The sequence below is a fragment of the Poeciliopsis prolifica genome, unplaced genomic scaffold, assembly GCF_027474105.1.
Source record: "Poeciliopsis prolifica strain line A6 unplaced genomic scaffold, Auburn_PproV2 SCAFFOLD023, whole genome shotgun sequence".
NCBI classification, from domain to species: domain Eukaryota; kingdom Metazoa; phylum Chordata; class Actinopteri; order Cyprinodontiformes; family Poeciliidae; genus Poeciliopsis; species Poeciliopsis prolifica.
Window position 1 is genome coordinate 469949 of NW_026562398.1, and position 21644 is coordinate 491592.

Consider the following 21644-nt stretch of genomic DNA (forward strand, 5'->3'; position numbering starts at 1 on the left):
TAAAAAGCTGCCTCATTTCCTTCAACAAAAGCATAGTGGCTCTCTTTTTAGTTGTTTTATTTTATTATTTTTTTTCTGTTTAAAATCTACAGTCGAAGTAGATCTTAAAAAATGTGGATATCATAAAAAAGTTTGTTGCTTTTATTCCTTCTTTCAGAAAGATAACCTCGTACATTATATAGAACAATTATACATAGTGGGACATAAGCTATTATTTCTTGTAATTGTGATGATCATACACAATTACAACCTACAATTCAGTGTCTCAGAAAATTATAATGTTATACATATTAAGCTAATTAAATGAAACAACTGAATGGTCTCTCCAGACTCAGAGACCATCTGAGTCTATAAATGGTCTCTGAGTCTGGGTCAATAGGTCAAGTCAGCGGTCATTGGAAAGACTGCTGACTTGACACATGTCCAGCATCCAGTCATCAACACCATTCACAGAGAAAGGAAACTACAAAAGTTTCCTCGCTCTAGAGAAGGTCTTTCGATAGACCTTCTCTATCAAAAATTCTTTTGATAGAAGCTAGTGATTTACCGAGTGCTATAACCAAATATATTCACTGAAAGTTGAGTATGTCACATCCATTTGACTGGCTGTCCATTTCCTACCGGTGCTCCTTTTGCACCAATGAGAAATGGTGCAAAAGGAGCAAAGAAAGCTGCAAGCTTGAGAAGACAGGGAAGCAAAATCTAGTCATAAATTTGTTGGAGCCTCACAAGGAATGGGCTGAGGTCTGAGTCGAAACATCTGGACTCACTACGCACTGATGAAGCTTGCACATGTCGGCCAAAGAGAACCTGAAATGGACTGTTGTTGATGGTGGCGAGCTGCTGGGTTTTATCCACAGCTTCGCTGCAAGACCCTGACAAAAGTGAGCCTACCAGGAAGCCCATCAATTATGGGAGGATCTCCCACCAACGTCACCCCAGAAATCAAAAATTGTTGAATATAAATAAGAAGTGTGCTGTTATTAAAAATATAAACATCATACTCACAATCCAAAGGATCTCCAACTGAGTATAATGGCCTTTAAAAAAGTGGAATGTGATTGTATATTTAACATTACGATGTCAACAGACTACAGTTGCTATATAGTATATCAGTGCAGTGCAGAAAAACAAATGTGCAATTACTGCAGAAATTTTATTTAAAAATGAGCAAAACTGTTTTACATAATCTGATATCTAATATCCTGCATGTCATGGTGGGACATGGCCTCTACCCCTAAAATTAGAAATGAATGACAGAAAGTCTAGAAAACATTATTTTCAGAGTTTATCTACCATATCTCTCCAGCCCCAAATTTAGCAATATTGATACTCAACTCACCCACTCAAAACTAAAAGAAACACAGTTGTTGAAATCTGATCATAACATGGGGATCAGTAGGTTTTCAAAGGCAGTCAAGTTAGAATGTGGCCCAAAGTGTGCGTGTGTGTGTGCGTGGGGGTGTGTGTGTGCATTAAAAAAAGATGGTGGCGATTCCTCAGTGTGATTCAGTGTGAGATTGGTTGTGAAGTGAGTGATGATAATGACCTTTCGTCCGCCTGCAGTGCAGGGTGAGAGTAATTCCCTTTACTTTATCAATTTATCTGTGTTTCTTTCCCCATTCCCTTCTCATCACTTGATAAATGTAAATGAGGAAATAACCTATATGCCATTCTTTTAGTGAGTTCTGAAAAGCTGAAACTGGAAATTGGATTTTACACCAAGTTTCTGGTTTGACAAAGTGAAAAACCTTGTGTGAGGCAGTGAAGAGGAAATGTGGCCCTAGATGACCGCAGATGTCAGGATTCAGCCGCAAGCCTCATTGTGTTTGGCAACACAATGGTTCATTTCTGCTTTGTGATAATCTCACTTGTGCCAGTGACCCACCCCATAGTACATAAGTACATTGAACCCGCTAGATTGCTGCAGTTTTTTCTTCTTGTAGATAAAACAGGTGGCAACAGGAACTGACTGACTGACAGACAATAAATGCAACAGAGAAGTTATCAGAGGACCCAGGACAGCTGGCAGGGACAGTTATCTATCATTTTCACACGGCACGTTCTAGATTTCAGCTTGTTGGCATGGTTTCACAGTACCCAGGTTTCTATTGTGCAGTTTTTCAAAACAAGGTCACCGCTGCAATTAACATGCTATTCAGAGAGCTGCCATTCACATAAGGGCTGCAGCTTCCATTGAATCCAAGGTTAGCGTTTTTATGTGGTCTATTCAAAAAGTCACTATTTGTCCAGCTGGAAGTCGTGATGTGTCTCTTTGTTTAGAGCATTCTCAAACTAGAGTCAGCATTTTTGAAACTCGTTGAATTTTCTAACAAGTAAAATTCTTGAAATATTATTTATATTTTACTTTAAACTCTCTCGAAGCAGTGGTGAATAATATTGTCAAATTCTTATATTTCCTCTTTAAAATGTCCTTGAAGGCTGGTTTATAGCAAACATTGACGCAGTCTGGATTTCAGTATTTCAAGTCATTTTCCTCTCAGTATATTCTCACACAGTGAATTTTCTTTCTCTGTGCCCGTCTGTCTCAGTACCTGTTGTTCCTCCCCTGCTTATTTCTTGCTTTCCTGTGGTGACATTTGTGGAGGTGATTATAGATGTTTGGCCCATCCGTGAAGAGCTGTATGTTATCTGAGTTACTTCCATTTGACTGGCTGTCCATGAAATGTCAGACAGGACTACAGATGGATGGATGGTTAAGGGTTAGAGGCCTACAGAGGAGATTCTTTCTGTCTGGTTAACTCAATACAGCCAAGCCACACAAGCCCATGACATGTTTCCTACCAAATAAAATAAAATAAAATAAATATTTCCACCACCACTGTAAATCTACAAGGCATACATGGAGCTATTTATGGTCAGGCTTTTCCACAAACAACTTACTTACAAAATATTCTTAAGCAATATAGTGTTAATGAATAATTTGATAGAAGTCAGACTGCATATACAACTACATGCTACTTGGCTTTGAAGTAGCACAACCTGAAATGGACATACAGTAAATCCCTGGTATTCTCTGGAAATAGGAATCGCAGTATTCTGAAAAGAGCTAAATCCACAAATGTTTGAGACCGCCTCCAAAATGCCTCCTTTAATAATTACAAACACCCACAAAATACACATTAATATCAATTAATACGCACATTAGAAACTGTCTTAGTACTACCCCAGAAAATAATAGTCTTCTTAATCTGCTCTTTTGTGGTTACAGCCTATCAGCATTAAGGAAAATGATTAGTGCTTATGGATTACCTGCTTTTCAAACACTAAACAAGGTATACTTTGTAAGCTGCATTTTCTTTTGAATGTGTTTGATATTCAGAAAATTATTTGGGGTCTTGTTCCACAGAAACATTTGGTGAATCTGTGAATGCATAATTGTAACTTGGTGGGGTCCATTGGATGAGCTTTGATGCTTTGACATATAGTATTTTAAGTGATTTTTTTATGCACCTAATAAAAATACAAAATGTAATTTATTAAAAACATGCCCGACATGGTGGTCTTTCACACGTAGGATTCCTGATTGAACATTTCAGCTAATTGACATCCTCCACAATGGAGGTAAGTCACAAAAGCCCATTGCTAAAATGTATTTATTTTTATCAGAGTGCTGTATCCCAATGTATATAAAAATATATATATTGGAAAAATAAAAAAACAGTGGTAGAATAGAGCACACAAGAAAAGTATTAGACTTGTCTTAAGATTATTGTGAAGCAGGATCCATAAGGAGTTTTCAGCAGTTCACAAGGCAGTGACTCCATCTGAAGTCAGTGCCTTAAGAGCAGCTGCACACAGACGTCTCGGTACGACATCAGAAGTATCCAACTTAACTAAGGAGAAAATGAGCTGAACTCTTGCTCAGTGATCAAATTTTCTTTCCTCAGGTGAAAGTGAATTTTACATTTTCAATAAAAAACTTATCACAATCAGAGATTTATTCGGGGGGCTATTTTATCTGCTCTTGTTGGTCTGTCAGGTACAAAGTTTACCTGGGAGCTTTAGGGCACCTCGTGTTTTCTTCTGCTGGCAAACTTTATGGAGATGCTGACTTTGTTTTGTGTTCAGATTTGGCCCTTCCGACATTACCAAATATACCAACCTGATTTAATGACTACAGCATCACTGTGGGTGATTGGCATCCAAAGTTGCCTGACCTGAAAGAAGGAAATTGGAAGCCTGATGCAATAATGCAGTCGAGCTGAAAGCTGCTGTTAAGCATCCTGGGCTTCCTTATTAACCCCCCAGGTGAGCTACAGGCCGATCACCTCAATGCCACGCTGGATTGATGCAGTAATTCATGCAGAAGGTGCACCAAGAAAGTACTACGTGCATTTCCTGTTCAGGACATCAACATATTTTTCAGAACGTCAAAATTTCTGTAATAAAAATACATATTGTTATTGGTCCCATATAACATTATAATTTTCGAACTGCAAATTTTTGACATGGATCAAACTTTTCTAATAAGTCTATATATGTATATGTGAGTTTTATTTTAAATGTAGTTTAAAAAATAACCCAAAATGTTCAGAAATTAGCTAAACATTTTGTTTAAAACAATAATTACTGTCCGTGTTGCTGAAACTGCCCTGCATCTGATGCAAAAGATCAAATGCAAAAATCTCCTGTGGATTTTTATTAAACTTGGGTTTTTTATGAATCTATGGTTCACAGTGAGTGGTCTGTACCTGAAGTTATCCTCACAAGGTAAAAATATGCATGAATATATAAGGAAATTAAACTCTCAGCTTCTGGGTGCAGCAGTGTTGTCATTCTTAAAGAAAGGAGTTGGAATTTGTTTGTATTCTCGTTCAATAACTCTTTCAAATGAGCAGAGCTCCGATTGCTGAGTAAATTTACAGCTGAGTGCAACTTGAGAATGTGTTGACATACATCAAGATGTTGCTTGTGTGTGGGAAGGCAGTGGAAACAAAGACTGTGGGTGTTTTGATCCATGTCAAATGCTGCCATTCTTATATTATTCTATAAAGCAGTTGTAAAAGCACAGTCAGCCACTGAAAGGACTTTGAGCTTCGAGTTTTGCTCCATGAATTTTGTCTGACTTTATCTTTTAAATATTGCAGCAAGCAACTACCAACTAAGAAACTTTATCCATTTTAATTAAACATGTAACACTTAAAGTTGTGTCTTTATTTGTGTGATTCCAAGCCACCGTAAGACGGCTGTGATAGAAACTCCTATCTGGAGACATCTAAGGAGAATTAGAAAGGAATCGGGTGGGAGACATTTTGTAAAAGGTGATCCACCCATTAACACTTACCATGTCAGTCAACCATCTCTTGTTCTCGCTCTCTTGTTTTAAGTCTCCTCTTAAAAAGAACTCAGAAAGAAACAATTATCAATGTGACAATATGTTTCTGCAGCACATGTGCAGAAAAGGTTCTGACTCACAAAGAGAAGCCGGCTCCAGTTGTGAAGCTGCATTTCACTGCTGTTTGGTTTAATGAGTTTGTCTCATAGATTTAAACAACAAATCATTTGACGTTCTGCCATAGGTCAGTGTTTGTCTGTTATCTTGAGCAGCCATAATCACACTGTATGTGTTTATGTTTAGACCATTCATCACACACACCTTCACTTTGTTCCCAGCAGTTATCTCACCATCTATCTATATGAGATATTATAAATGCACCTTGCCGAGTCATGGCACTTCAGTGATGGGATGCGACAACGCTGACCGAACACTGACCTCCCCACCTGACCTTAGCGTTTGTGTGCAGGATTTGCAGAAGCACGGGCTAACAGTACACAGGGTAAAAAAAGATAGTTGTGCGTGTTTGAAAGCAGACAGATGGAGAAATGATAAAAAAAAAAATAAAAAAACTTCTGGCTGCTCTACATCTGCTGAGAAAATCTTCTAGCCCTCCCTCTGTTTATCCGTCTTTTTCATCTCTGCCGAACATTGACTTCTACAACAGCGGCTGCGTCTGCATTCAGAGCAGAGGAAATTACATTTAACTTATCAGACGCGTGCACACATATATGTACAGCCTTACACTACGTAGCGCCGGCTTTTTCTTTCTTCCACTGTACTCAAGCCCAGCTTTATTTCTGTGCAGCTTACAATGACTCAAAGATGGTATCATCAGAGACAGACCAGCTTGACTAAATGGGAGCGGCAAATTGACTGTAGTATTAGCAGAGAGGGGCCTCCATCAGGTCCTCTGATAGGATCCCATTAAGGAAAGCTTGCAGATGAATATGATTAGCTTTTCATTCCCCCTAATGGAAACATCTTCTGAAAAGGGGAGAAGATAAAATGTTGTGTAGTGATAGGACCTTTTTCCCAGTGATGGGATTGGTATATCCTAATTTGGGTGGAAAGGCCATTAAAGACGTTGGAAGGGGGAATAAATGTTCTCTGTAAATATGCTCTCAGTTATGGTTGTGGACCGAAGTGTCTCTCTGTGTGTGGGCAGGGCTTTTGCTTTGTTGTTGCAAAAATGAAAACACCCTCCACTCAAACAGCCATATACTGGGCTTGTTTTTATGCTGGAAACTGTGACTAATGAGCATGAGGTTTCATCTCCCCTACCAAAATAAACCAAATGGGGTTTTGTATGAGTTTGTGTGTGTGTTGTTTTTCTTTCTTTCTTTTTTTTTTTTTTTGTTATTTGTTTTTTTATTCATGCATGTATGTGTGGCTGTCCTGGGTTTTTACTTTCTCTAACAAACAGCAAGAGCAGTGCCTCATTAAATTATAAATCAGCACAACTTCTAAAGCAGATTATTGTTATGTTTTGGAAAGCATCTTTAGTGCTTTTTTGCCAAGTACTCAAACAATCAGCTTTTGCACTAGATGCTTTGTGTACCAGCTTAATCTTTTGTAATTTAGTTGCAAGTTTGAGAACTAAAAAGACTTCTGAAGTATTGACATGTATATTTTTTTTAAAACCTGGTTATTTTTAGGTTTTGTTGCAGAAGGTGTGATGCTTTTGAAAGACTCACAGCTTCTTGTGCACAAGTATTATCTTGCAGCAGTAACCAGCTGATTTAGTAGATCTGGACTCTGCTAAATCTTTAGACACCTATAATGGGTCTGATGCATCCAACCACAGCCAACTACCTCTCTGTACTTTGCTGGTAGTGTTTCTGTGAATGTGTCTGTAAATGGTAATAGTGTTGATAAGACTTCTAAGAAAACATTTGTCCACAAAAGAATTACATAATTTCACAAGAAGATGGTAAGGCAAGTTCATTTTAACCTATTTTACATCCAATATAAAAGTTTTTTTTTTTTTTTTCAAGTTACAAGGTGAAAACAATATTCAAAAAATTAAGATATATTACATCATTTACTACTACTCCTTAAAAAGGTTTGGCTTTTATGTTTTAGCTAATTATATCAAACGAAAGGCGCTATGCTAAAAAAAAAAAAATTGCACTTTTACATAGAGCTGCATTGTGATATATCCGCATTTTTCTCACTCTTTTTTCATTCTGTCTCTGACCTTTAGCATGTTAGGTTTTATTATCTGTGTGGGTATGTACTGTAGGGACAATCCATCCAACAGGAGTAATTAGACATGGGCCACATCAGATCCAATGCTGGTTCTGAATTCTGATATTCTGTTGTTGTTGTTATTGCAGTAATGATGTCAGTGATGACACAAAGTCCAATTTCAGCAGCCCAGCAAAATCTACCAGATCTCCTCAAATCCTGTCTCTGAACTGCGTAAGAGCTCTGTGATCAGGAAGGATCCATCTTACCTCATGCATCATTCATTCTAGCTGCTCCCATCTGACAGAACGTGTACGGCTCTTTTCTCCAGGAAAGACAACCACAAGAAATTATGCAATATCTGCTTTAAAGTCTCTGTGTAATTATGTGAGAATGCTTGTTGGTGAAGATCACCTGTTGGGAGAGAAAATACATGTTTTTCTATTCTGTCCTATTAAAACTAAAGGTGATCCAACAAAATATTAGATTGTTACCCTTTTTTGCCCAATCATTGCATATATGTGTCTCCATACTTACATAATATAATGCAAACCCACTTGAGCTATATGAATTAATAAACACCCCTTTAAGTACCGTTTTCCTTCTTATGCACATGTGCAAAACTCTTTACTGTGTATAATTTCCTTGACAAACCCATAATCTTTGTGTGGCACACTGAGTTCAGTTTTGACAACATGACGTCTACATCAACTTACTGTAATCTCTGTGTTACAGGACTTGTCTGTCATGTACTCTGTGGCTCAGTGGAAAACGGTATCACTCGGTTTTCCCTGTTTCTGACACTCTGCGTTCACTTCTGCCACAGCTAATGTGAAAAGACACCATGGAGCCAGACTCATGTGCAACAAGCTGCTTCTGTCTTCCTCGCTTTGCCTCTGCGACTTTTACTTTCTGCTCGTCTCGAAAGCCAAAGTGTTTCAGTGACTCATTGTCTCAGTGGTTTAGTGTGTTTAAAAAAAAAAAAACTGGCTTTTGAATGTGTCAACATGTGCTTAACATGTGTTTGCCGCAGGTGTTCTGATACTGACATCATTCAAAAAGCGATATAAAATGAAGTCATTTGCAGCTCTTATTTTTTTTCCAACTGAATAACAACATCTTACAGTTCCCTTTAAAAGGAAACATTTGTCTTTTTGACATCAAGTCTTTACATATTTACTGCCCTGTTTGTTAGTGCTCCATTTGTTTGCTTATTTGTAACTATCTTAAGTTTAGTCCAGTCCATTCAGTTGACCTTCTGCCTCTGAGAAAAAAAAGAAAAGTTTTTTTATTCATGAATAAAAAATGAGCACTGTTAAGAATACGTTTTTTTATTATTATTCTTCAACTTTACTGGTGCTATCTTAGCTTTTGGATTTCTCCTCTTTTGTCTTCTCCACTGTCATGCCAGCACCCTGAGCATCTCCCCTGGGGAAATGAAAGATTGTAAGATATGTTTCATAATTGAGTTGTCTCTTTTTGAGCATGGGCAAAAACAGAAAATTGCTTTTGACTTGCAAATATTTTCGAAATAATTGGAATAAATGTCTTTTGGGAAATGTGCCTGGCATTCACAGTGTCCTCGTCCTTCTCTGTAAAGGTTAATAGTATCAGATCTCAGTGAGTGAGTCAGTTGACATAACTGTGTCATTTGGTGATGGAAAAGGTTTGGTTCCAGTCGCCTTTTTAAGATAAGAGAGATGCAGTCAACAGGTTGGCTTTTATTCTTGTGAGAATTGATGCATGCGGCACAAGCAGCTAAAAAGATGAACGTCAGATGTAAGGAGAGTGACTTTGCAGAAATATTTCAATGATTCTTTTAGCGGGGTTAGCTATGCATATCTCCATTGCAAGATTTTTGCTAAATTTATTTATTTATTTTCTCCCCTCCCCTGTGTCTCACAGATATGGCGACATGGTCCCAAAGACGATTGCAGGAAAGATCTTCGGCTCGATCTGCTCTCTGAGTGGGGTGCTGGTAATTGCCCTTCCTGTTCCTGTCATCGTGTCCAACTTTAGCCGCATCTATCACCAGAATCAGAGAGCAGACAAGCGGAGGGCGCAGAAGGTTCAGGTGAACAAAGTTTTATTTCTCTTCAGACGGGCCTCAGAGGTTTGGGCCTACAGTCTTCCAGGCCAGTAGGGGGCTCTGACAGTTTTATACATCAAACATAGAAGCTCCAGTTTTGTGTCCAGTATCACCCCTTGAAGCCACTTATTAAAATGGCATGGTTCATTGTTACTTGAGATTATTATATTCTGATTTTAATGTCAAAGTTTACATTTATGGTCCAATATTGCACAGCTATATAGTAAAATACTCGGTACTTTCAGAAACTGTTTGTAAAACAAATATTTCAAATATATCTGCAAGTGTATTTTCTAGATTTTGGCTAATTAACTAAAAGGTCAAACAAACAAGTGGAGTGTGTTGTGAAAACTTGCTGTCACTGAACAGCTTTTAGAGATATTTTACTCCTGAAAACAGAGAAAATGTAACAGGGAATGTTAACTGTTTTAAAATCATACATATTTAAAACCTTGTTGCACCTTCAGATCAGTAACTGCTCTCGTTTTTTTTCCCGGGACAGTGTAGAATCATGGTTTTTCACCAGCTCAACCCCAGCGTTGGGGCACTAGTTTGTCATTCTGCTGTTTTGCTTGAAGTATTACTATAATTTGCTATTTATTATTAAAGCTGCAAAGAGTCTGAGCTACAAATATTTTTTCTTTCCTTCATGCAAATCAAGAGAGGCAAAAGTGCGAAATAAAATCAAATAAAATGAATATCATGTAAATAAAATTTTACATGATATTCAGAATGCGTCATCGTTCGGTTTTATGTCAAATAATGATGATCAAGTTAAAATTCTTTCATTTTAAAAAGATGAACAGCAAGTTTTCTTCTGCATCTCCAGACACATGAATGTTTTCTGCTTCTTCAGGAGAAGTTTATTCGTTTCCAGGCCAACGAAGATATGTAATCCCTGAAGTTATCTCTTGGTCTGCCCCAAGGCACTCATTAGATCCTCAAAATACCTCAGCTGCTATGTTTCAGCATGAAGAAACTGCAGCTTTGCTTCCCGTCTTTCATCTCTCCATACAAGGGAACTTCAGTTCAGCGTCTTGTACGTTCTCTCACTTCGTCTGTCCACACATTTCTTACGGCTGTGCTGTCAACATGAGATTGTCATAAAATTCAAAAGCCTTACATTGGACCACACAGCTTCTCACAAAATCTGTGAGAGAAGGAAAATGGTGTTGCACTTATTTATTAAAGGATTATCTACATTTAAAATTCCATTTTCATCAAGTAGGAAAGATAAACGTGCCAAAGGGATTTTCCACAGAGCGGTAATCCATAGCCCATTCGTTACAAAGGGATTTATTAACATTATTGAAGTCTTTTGCTACGCATTCTAAAGCCAGACAAATGATCTCCAAATCACATGATATATGAATAAGAATCTGAAAATCATTGGGTTGCATAAACACTTGAATCAAGCACACAGGCAGAATTTCATTTTGTGTGTATTTGGGCCATCAGTATTAATAATTCAGATATAAACAAAGTGATTTATTAACTTTCAGCTGATTTAATTCTATAAAATTAAACTAGTTTTGCCCTACATACAGAAACATCCAGTGTTTTGCTAATTTTGCTGACTGTTAATGAAGACTTTTATTATTATAAACATTCCAGACCCTTAATTACCCGTGCTCTTTAAAATCTAAACTCTTTACCAAAACTTAATGCTTTCAATTCAGTAATTCCCCCTCTTTGCATTATTTCCACATTTTGTTCTTTAGGTGTTTTATTACTGCAACTTCAGCAATATAGTACAGTTGATTTTATACACTGTACAAAAATAAAGTTGTTCTGTCTCTGTTTGACATTGAATCTAACCAGACCTTATGGATTTTAGCTCCGTTATGATTACTAAATATTTTATTGCTAAAAAAAATAAAGCAGGATAATGAGATTAATGAGACAACCACGTGGATTTTTTGCATTTAAAGAAAAAAGGTAGAAGCATTCAAGCCTGAAAGCATTATAAATGGAAAATGACTCTAATATTATCACCAAATTAGCTAAAAATGTTGCTTGAAGACAGTAAAGTCGATCAGGAAACCCTGATTAGTCCCATTGAAAAACTGTGGGAATTGCTGAAAAAGCAAACCTGACTCAGTTTTACTGCTTTTGTCAAGAGGAATTAGCCAAATCTGCACCAAGTTTGTGGAAGGCAACATCAGTTTAAATGCAGATCTACCCAGTACGATAAACTTTCTTTTGAAACAGTTTGGGATTTAATGATTCAGTCCTCCTTCTGGTACATATTGCTGCCTTTAAATCTTTGAAAAAGTCACTTTTTTGCTGCACCCAAAAGCCAAAGCGACTGTAGTAGCATCAGCTGGCTCTCATACAAAACTGAGCTGGTAATCATAGTTTGAGGGCAAGCCTGACAGTTTTTGTTCGCCGTAGATGGATCGTGTGTTTGCTCAGAGCTGGCAGACGTGCACACGCGGACACATATTTTCAGAGTCCATCCCTCTCTCTCATCACTGCCATTCACGGCTCTTCAAAGCAAGGCTGTTTTTTTTTTTCTCACTCGCTCATCTCCTTCCTTCATCCATGCTCCTCCATCCGCCACTGCAATTCTCCCCGATTCACACTTGCTTTTCTGTCTCACCTTCCTTGTGATTAATGCCATCCATCTCTGGACATGTTCTCTGGTTGCCATTTAAGTCTGCTTAAAGTCCTGCAACTGTGACCTGACTGCTGCCCGAGTCTTAACTAAGTGTAACCTTGTCTGACGAACAAGACTTCTTTGTTACACAGCCGACTGCTCAGGGAGAAAAAGGAGGATTGGGAAGTTGAGGGAATTATCTAGATGGGGAAATGGGTTGAAATGAGATATGAAGAACTAAATGGTGATAAAGGAGGGGAAGAGGAGTGGGACAAGAAAGGCCAGAGGGAAGGAGTGAGCAGAGGGAGCAGAGACACGGGATAGAGCTGGAGGCGATGCGTGTCCTGATGTTGTGTTCTTTCCTGAAATAACCATCACCCAGATGAGGTGCTGGCTGGAAGGAAAGTTTATGTCTGTAGGCCTGTTTATGTGTGCATATGCATCTGCTGAGTGAAAATCCCCATCTGCATCTGATGGAGGGGTGCATCTGTGCAGCAGCGGCACTTCTGTATTTGGTTCCACCTCACTTTCCGTCAGGTTCAGTCTTGACCTTCTCCGAAGCAGCTTCCCGTGTGTGTTCACTGAGTCGCAGTGTTGCGCAGTGTCCTGAAACACCGCCACGCCACCAAACACCCACACCTTCGCCCACCGCCAATGAAGCACTGTAGCATGGTGCTGCAGATCTCATTAGCCAGCACTAAACGACTCTTCAGGCACTCTGATGTCTCGTTGGTTTGCCCCGCGGTGAGGTCAGTGATTTGCTTCAAGCACCAGGATATCCAGTGGATTGCTTTTCTCTCTTTCATAACACCCCGACTGAAACACCTTATCTCCGCTTTCGTGGTGATGTTGCACCTGGATGCTTTGGTCTTCAAAACGACGTACTGCGATGGCAATTGAAGGTCTAAGTGCCATGGATGATGGGAGATTTGCAAATGTGATATTTGAGATCGTTTAGATTTAATCGGTGTCATTTCCGACTTTAATTATCCAACATGATTAGGTGTTGCCGCTATCCTCACAGTCCTGGTATCTGTTTGGTGTGCTCCAAACATATTTTTGCCCTCTAGTAAAAACAGGCTTTGGGAATTGGTTTTATGGATATTTCCAACTGCTAAATATCTAAAGTATCACTGTTTAAATCAGTGGTTTTTCATTTGACTGTTTTAAAAAATGATAAGTAACTTAACTTTTATTGCATCTCTACTAAAATGTTCTACTTTTCTTAGTTTTGTTCCACATCTTGTTGAGGATATTTGAAAGTTTGAAAAATTTTATTGGCTTACCGTGTCATGCCATAATCAGGTTCAAAACTGCTATATATATTTTAAGAATTTATAGAGAAGAAACAACAAGAAATCAGTTCGTCCTTTAGGAAAACTCAACAGGACAATGTAGCTGCGTTTTAATATCTCATCCTGTTCATTATAAATGAGAAGCGACTGAATAAGATTGTGCAAATCCTTTTTGACATGAGTCCTGCTCATTAGATGCTACATAATTTAATATTTATTTATTTATTATGTGCTGTTTTAACCTCTGAATAAGACAGAGCCCTCATCGTTGCATTGTCTATTTTTTTCACTGCTAATGACAGCTGTGATTCTTAATGCCCCTCCAGACTCATGAATCACTCAGGCATGCCACGGTCTTCAACACCCCATTACTGCCTTCAGCAGAACACATAGTGTTTTTAATGCTCAACAACCTAAATGACATACGACCTTCCCTGTCATTAAACTAACCATTTGCAAGTGCCACTAGTCATTTGCCATTGCGAAAACATCATTTTCTCCACACTTCTCCCCAACAAGTGGTTATGTTTCACAGAAAATTCATTCCTCCTGAGGTCATTTCTTAGAATAAGGCTAGGTTCAACTGAGAGCTAAATCAGAAAGCAATTTTTAGATTGCCTTTCACTTTATTGAAATGACGAAAGGAGAACAGATGGGACGAAAGGGAGGAGGAGTTATTGAGGGGAGGACGTGCAGCGTTAGTCCCCAAGCATTTTCCAGCCTCCTCTTCATCTCTCTCACATCCCTCTTTTTTTTTTTTTGGCCTCCTCATCATACGAGTCCTACTACCTTCCTAACCGCCCCCCGCTCACATCAATCTTCATTCAGGTCTAATTGTTAGCTGTGAGCCGAGCTCCCCTTACAATTAACCATCCATCTGGGTGGCGGTGAAGAGACAGCCCCTGATCTATCTCACTGCACAGAGAGCAGCTACATGAGGATGCCACCAGTTGCTGAATGTAGCAAGAGGACAAAAAAAACCCACCAGAGGCTCAACGCTGGATGCCATAGTCTGTAGAGCAACAAAACGTTTCCCCCTCCTTGTTAATTGAAATATATTTTCTGTATTTACTGTAGGTCGCTTTTTTTCTTAGTCCATGTCGTTTAAACATGCTGTAAGTATATTGGATCATTATTTCACTAAACCTAAAGAAAAAGAAAGAGAGAAAGAGAAAGTGCCTTGTTCCATTTCTTGTTCTTTTCTCTAAATCATGTGACAGTTTTTTTTTTTCCACCTTTGCTCGGAAGGCTGAAGTCAAAAGTTGAAATGACCTTTGTCTGAGAGTGTTTTGGCCTTCTAGACAATCAATACAGTTGTCTGTGAGTTGCAATGAGATAGACCAAAAAAGGAGGCAGAGAAGTGTTGATGGGCTACTTTGTTGAGCATGGGGTCAAGAGAAAGGACACAAAGAGAAAACAGGACCATTTTGCAGACAGAGGCGCGCTTTCATCTTCAAAGAAGAGACAAACCCTCGACCAAGGTTAGTCCAAAGCAGCTTGTCAACAGGCCACTTGTGTCGCCAGACACAATTTCCTTAAAATCAATTTTACCAAAGTTCAGGGCTTCCCGTCTGCTTCCCCAATGGATTTTCGAAAAGTCACAACTTTTCTTTCCTACTCCCTAAAGCTCTGATACTGTATTCCTCTTTTTCTTCCTTTTATGTGTATTGTCACACTGCAACTCACCTAAAGCGGTTCAGACTTATTTCCTTGTGGCAGAACTGTCATTCTGTATAAAAGCAACTCTTAAGATGAGTGACAGCTGCCAAACAAAATAAGTCTTCTCACAGTTATTTATGTGTGGGTGTGGAGGTGCTCTTCCTCATCAGATGGTCTAATCTGTCATTTGCAGGGTTCAGAGGAAGGCCTGAGGCAGAACCTAAACCCGTCTCAAAGCTTGATTGCTCTGCTTTTCAGGAAGCCAGATCTTACACACAAATCAAACCACCGCAATCCACTATGTGTTATGATTTTCTTAGCTTTCCCTTTGGACCCAAAAATAGTTGCATCTCATAAAACTTAAAACTGCTCTCAAAGATGTGTGATATCGGTGTATACAGCGCTTTATTAATTTGTTTTAGAATATTTCAGATTAGAGTCCTCGGCTGGCAGCAAATAAAATAAAGTATTTGCTCTGGCGGGACTCTTAGATATGAGCTTCAAAGAGTTATTGACCACATAAAACAGAAAAATAAAAACAAACTTGGCGCTAAGCGATTTGTTTATTTGCAGTTTTCACATGGAAATATTTGGGCAGATTCACTTGCTCATACTGAGATCGCCACTATCACAATTTGTTGACAGTATGTTGTAACAGTTTATTTTCTTTAAAATCTTGCTTTTCTAACATTGATCAATTTAAAGTTTTACAAGAGCCAAAATATGTTTACACCGAGCCACACATCTGCTGTTTGCTACTTTTGATTTTTCACGGCAGGGATTGAGTTTATTTTTAGTTTGTTATTTTTCACTGTAACTGAGATAATCAGGTTTTTAAAAGTGTGTAAATAGAGTTGTTTTACCAAGCAAGCCTCAGCGTTGGATAAATTTAAACGAGATGTTAATGGTATTCATTCAAAACTCATTCTGAATGAATATGATTATTTATTAGCATTTAAATTATGGCCAAGGTCAATATAATACCACTCTCACAGAAGTGAGAGTTTGGGGACTTTAAAATCACAACATTAATATGATCATAAATGTGAAAGTTGGAGCAATTTTTTATCAGGGGAAAAAAATATTTTCTGCACTGCTGGCCTTAGAAAAAAGCAGACCATATACAAACCTCCCTATCTTCCAATAAATTATGCCAGCATAGGATTTCATGAAATAAATTGTCTAAATTGTGTTTTAAATCTGGTTTTTTGGTTTTCCCTTATTCAGCATGTATAAACCCTGTCATTTGGAACATTCTGGTTTCTCATGAAGAAAACGAATAAACAAATCTGAAATCTGTAAACAATGTGCAATCAAGGTAACAGGCACTTACAATCTTTCCCCTTGTGTACAGTTGTTAAATGAAAATAACAGGATATTTGGACTATTTGGAAGCACAAGTTTTTATTTTATTTAGCAAACATATTAGAACAGTGCATAGTCTTATTATCCAGATGTTACAACTTTACATAGATTATTTTCTAACTTCATTCAGTGTTTTTTTATTTTCAAAAACACTGAAAATAAAAAGTGAATAATTTAAAGTCCCAGAAATAGGAACATGTAAAAGAAACTAAAGTCAAAAAGGACAGCTTTGTGAATTAACTCATTTTATTCATCAGCAATATGTACTGTAAAAGTACTTTGTAGTTTTAGGTTACTAAGTTTCTTTCCTTCTGCAGAGGAATATATTTTTTCTGCACTAAGCTTTCTTCATATTGACCGCGGGTCGTCATTCACTAACAATTAAGAGGTTACTGGAGAAAGTTTTCAGACTAATTAGTTTCAGGTCATAAAGCAATATTTAAACATCCCTGACTCTTTTTGAAGGCTGGTGCTGTCCTTACTCTTCAACGCTTCGGTTAACAACGCTCCCTCCTTCCGTACTTAAAACGTGTTGCACAAGGTTGTCTGCTTGGTCCCCAGCTGGTGGGCTGTTCGCCAGCTGGGGACCAATCAAATACAGAAACTTGATGTTGGCCTCCAGGCAAAAAAGAAGATCAGAATAACATTTTGATTTTTTTTTCTTAAATATGTTATGTCCTTTGTACTACAAAGAAAAAGATGTGAACTATATTTCTACATTTTGATAGCAGTAATGACATTTTTTCTTTCTTCATTACAGCAGACTATCAAAGAATGTATAATTAAAACCATTTAATTTATTCAACAATTAGTATGATATTTACTGTTTCTCAATGGTCCTGCAGTCATGGATCCATCCATTCGTCCATCCAGCTGACTTAAAACCTAAAATGTAAAATATATATATATATATATTATGGTGTTTTGCATAAAAATTTTGCTGCAATACATTTAGAACTTTTTGCTATCCTGAAATTTTTCTGAAACTTTTAAATTTCAGAATTCTTTTGCGCAGTAACTCAATTTGTCAGAAAAAATATATTTCAATTATATTACGTATAATCCAACTCAAAAGTGGCATAAAGCAGCAAAAATAGGTGAGAATTTTCAGCGAATATGTCATATTGAAACATTAACAGGTTCTACTAGTATTAATGTTACTAATACTAATACTAATACTAAGGACTGATAACAGGATGACCTCTGACTGAACACCAAGGAGTAAATGGGGTGTAATTTCCTTAATAAATTGATTGTTTCTCTACATGGCAGAGATACTTAAATGAACATACAATAAACTCCAAAATTAATCAGTCATGCTGTTGAAACTGATATGGTTTGTTTTTTAATAATTTTTTTTATGACGTATCTCTATTCAGAAGGAATGCTTCTGAAAAAAAAAGACACCTAACAAAACCCTATTTTGTTTCAAAAAAAGTTTTCAGATGTTTCAGTTTGGGGGTATTTCATTGCACATATCAGAATTATCATGTGTTACTGTTCATAAATTAGCTTCTTGAATGTAGCGCTTCAGAGGACAAGTCTGGAATTTCCATGTGAAATGTATCAATCATGATGATGGATTTAAGATGAAGGACAGACTTTTGCATTGAAGAATATGGGGATGTGTTTGAAAACAATTCATAAACATTAAAGACCATCTCTTGTACTTTTTACAGTTTGCAAATGGTTTTCCATTTGAAGCCTCAGTATGTTTCCATGTCTAAGCAGGGGCGAATACACTATCTGTTGTTTATTTCTTCTCTCGTGCAAGTTGCACAAGACAGTTATTTTTGCCTGTTTACCCTCCTTCTGATAACATCCATATGTTGGTGTTCAGTATAACTCTCCTTGCTCTTAACAATGCTTCAGCAAGAGTACATCCTCAGTTTGGCGTGTTGTGGTCTGAGACGGGAGTGCCCCCGTCCCTGAGGTCCCGGGAATCAATCAGAACTGTGAAAGTGGATCTTCTCTGGCAGGACATGTTTTAAACGTCCCCTCTATTACCTCTGTGCTGCCTAGCAACTATTGCCACAGTCATAGGCTGCTGTTTGCATGGTGACCCCGGCTGAAACAATCCTATTGGCTGAGCAGGCAGGAAGGTTATTCCAAAGTCCTTTGGGAATGCTGTGCCAAAGTGAATGTTCGTAGCGTGTGAGGGCACAGAGAGAGGAAAGAAACCTGTCAAGGACTGAAGGCAGATGACATAATGATTCAGGAGAAGTAGAGATAAATAATTTCAAGAAAGGTGGTATAGGTGTATGTGTTTAGATATATGGACACATGTCCGCCTGTTTGTCTTTGTTCACTTGTGATGATTCTGCCATTACCTTGTTTTTAATAGAAGTCGTGAGAGGATATAATCTTTGATTGCCATTTACCGCCATGTCATCTTGCATCTTTTGTGCATTTATAAAAATTTCAGTCCACAATCTGCAAGAGTGGACTGCAGTCCTTGACAGGTTTTCTATTGCTGAAATAATCATGCTTGGGGAAATTTTGTGTGCAACTTGCTACAACCTACATAATAGACTCTGAAAATATGGAGAAGGTTGCTTTGGTCAAATGAGACATAATTTGAATTCTACTCTTAACGTAATAGCCAGAACTTGACAGGAAAAGTTTGGATCAAAGCAAATCATTATGCTAGAATGGATTTGTCAAAATCCAGACCCAAATTATTAAAACTTTGAAAAGTTCAAAGGGGTGGGAATGCTTTTAGAAACCTCTGTAGAACACATCCAAACCACCTGTCAATCCTCAGAAGTGCATTAGTTGGATCCACCCATCCAATCTCATAACATCTTGAATTTTATTCAGCAATTTTTCTTCAGTACAGCCATCTTTATGAATCAATGCATGAAAAAGGTAACAGACAACTTTTAAAAAAAATTTTTTGTGGACACAGATTGGCAAAGTTCATTCATGGAGGGACAATTCAAAGGTAAATTTTTCTCACTTCACATTTCTTGATTGGGAGGTCGACACACTAACATGGTTCTCATTAGTATGAATCAACAGGGAGCAAACAGCATGGAGTCTAAATTTTCACGACTGTGCGGATGGAAGATTTTGACTACCTTGCCCTATAAATAACTCCCTACATGACATAACAAGATTCATAGAAGTTAGCTTCAAATGAGGCCAGATGCCTTGGCACAGTCATAAAGCGCACATGGACACAGGAATCACTAAGTCAGCAGTTTGGGTGCTTAGCACCTGCACAACAATGCTACCTGAAAGCAGTGCCCTGCAAAAGTTTTTTTCTGCAAGACTGCAAATCTTACAACAATAAATAATTTTTATCTACTTGCCTAATATCTTTAATAAATTACTTGCAAGTATTGTGCACAACATATAACTACAGTAGTGAATGGTAGATCCAAACTTCAAAATCCCGATGCAGTTTTTTAAAGCTTATGCTTAAGTTTTATTTTGCAGAAGATTGTGAATGTTTTTGTATTCAAATGGAAATAAATCTCTTTGTCAAAAAAAAAAAAAAGTTTATTCAAACCATAAAACATTAACTCTCTGGGTTACTGTTAGAAGCAGAGCATATTAAAACATGGAGCTCTGATCCAATGTAATCTGAATTTAAAAATGAATAAGGTGTTGCAATACATTTGCAGAAGTGTGCAAACCCTTAAAAAACTCTTGGTTAAAGCAGTCTTTAACCCATTTTCAGCATTCGGTCTTGTTCAGTAGAACTCTGTCAGAATGATAAATCTCGACTGAGCCACTTTTTTTCCCTACGTCACCGTGCAAAGATCCATCAAATTTGTCCGCCTGGGAGGATGTATCATGTCCACAGCCCTTTTCTTGTTCAACAGATTTTCTGTCAGGTTTTGTTCTTTAGTTCTGGACTCTTCAATTTTCCTCTGACAAAGTGGTTATTTTTTTATTATTATTATTTTGATGTATTGTTGGACTCACTGTGATTGATAAGAAATTGAATCCTTCTTCATCATCAGCTTTCTCACAGACACCTGCTGGTTTTGGGTCAAAAGGAGAAATTTATTCCTAGAGCACGATGCGGTCATCACTGTCTTTCACTTTGGGCATTGTGATTTTGGGAATTTCGGTTGTTTTTATGATATGTAGAGCTGCTTTTGTGCCAAATAATTGTTGGACTCATAACATATGACCAAGTTTAACTGTGTAAAACCATAACATTTTGAATTGGAACAGTGGAAGTATTTCTTCTCAAGAAAGTACTACCTGTGCTGTGGTATATCCATCATGCATTTTTAACCTATTAGCAAAAGGAGCAAATGTCAGAAAAATCATAAAAGAACAGCAGAACTTAAGAATCAACATGTGCTTCAACATAGTATTTGGTGTGTGGTGTGCACAGGTATGCTTTTTTAATCTTTTTTTTTTTTTTACTTTTTTTGCAAAAAATATGTTTTTGAAATGGCACATATTTACTGCAGCCCTTCTTCAAACAGTTCTGGATTGTTCAGTGCTATGCAGCACACCCTTAGTCGGTTGTTTTTTGTTTTTTAGCTGTGTGTTATTCTGAGACTTTGGCAGCAATAAAAAGATGAGCCCAGTGGAAGCTGTCATGAACATCACACCTGATATCTCATCCTAGAACCAGCTTGAGTCGGCCTTTGTTGTTTTTTGGGAAAGAAAAATGCTCTTTAACAGCTTTCCAATAAATATTACAGGTTGTTCCAGCTTGGCTACATTTTAAATGTAGAACTGTGAAAAACAAGTGTGTGGGATTTCTAATTTGAGAAAGTCGCAACAATATTTTTACTTGTGATGTTGGTCTTTTCATTCTCAAATTTCATCTGTTTCATCTTTTCTCTCTCTTAATTAATAAAAAAAAACATAAACACATGCAACACTTCATTCTGTGATACTGAATCAAACACTATTTTATTAAAGAAGTACTTTCTATACAGATTTTAAAATAGCTCCTCCTGAAGGATCATTTTACTGTCTGCTGCTCTTGCATAAGAACTTTCCTGTCCAAGTTCTTCCTTGTCTCTTCTCTGTCTGGTTTATATCTGTTGCAATGTGCCTAACAAGAGAGCTGACAGCCTGAGACAAGGGGCTTTTTCACAAACCGTAACTAGTTAGCTTGATGACTAACCCTGCACTTCAGACAGTTCTCACTTTGAGCTGAAAGTGGAGGACCGT

General features: G+C 37.7%; 1 protein-coding gene across 2 annotated transcripts in view; it reads left to right on the plus strand.

Moving 5' to 3' along the window:
- The window catches only part of LOC129370364 (potassium voltage-gated channel subfamily D member 3-like), a 103311-nt gene that overhangs the window by 70892 nt on the left and 10775 nt on the right, over positions 1-21644 (plus strand). For both annotated transcript variants that reach the window (XM_055046321.1, XM_055046322.1), the window contains exon 4: positions 9395-9563. In XM_055046321.1, coding sequence (XP_054902296.1) covers positions 9395-9563 — 169 coding nt within the window. The remainder of the gene's footprint in view (positions 1-9394; positions 9564-21644) is intronic.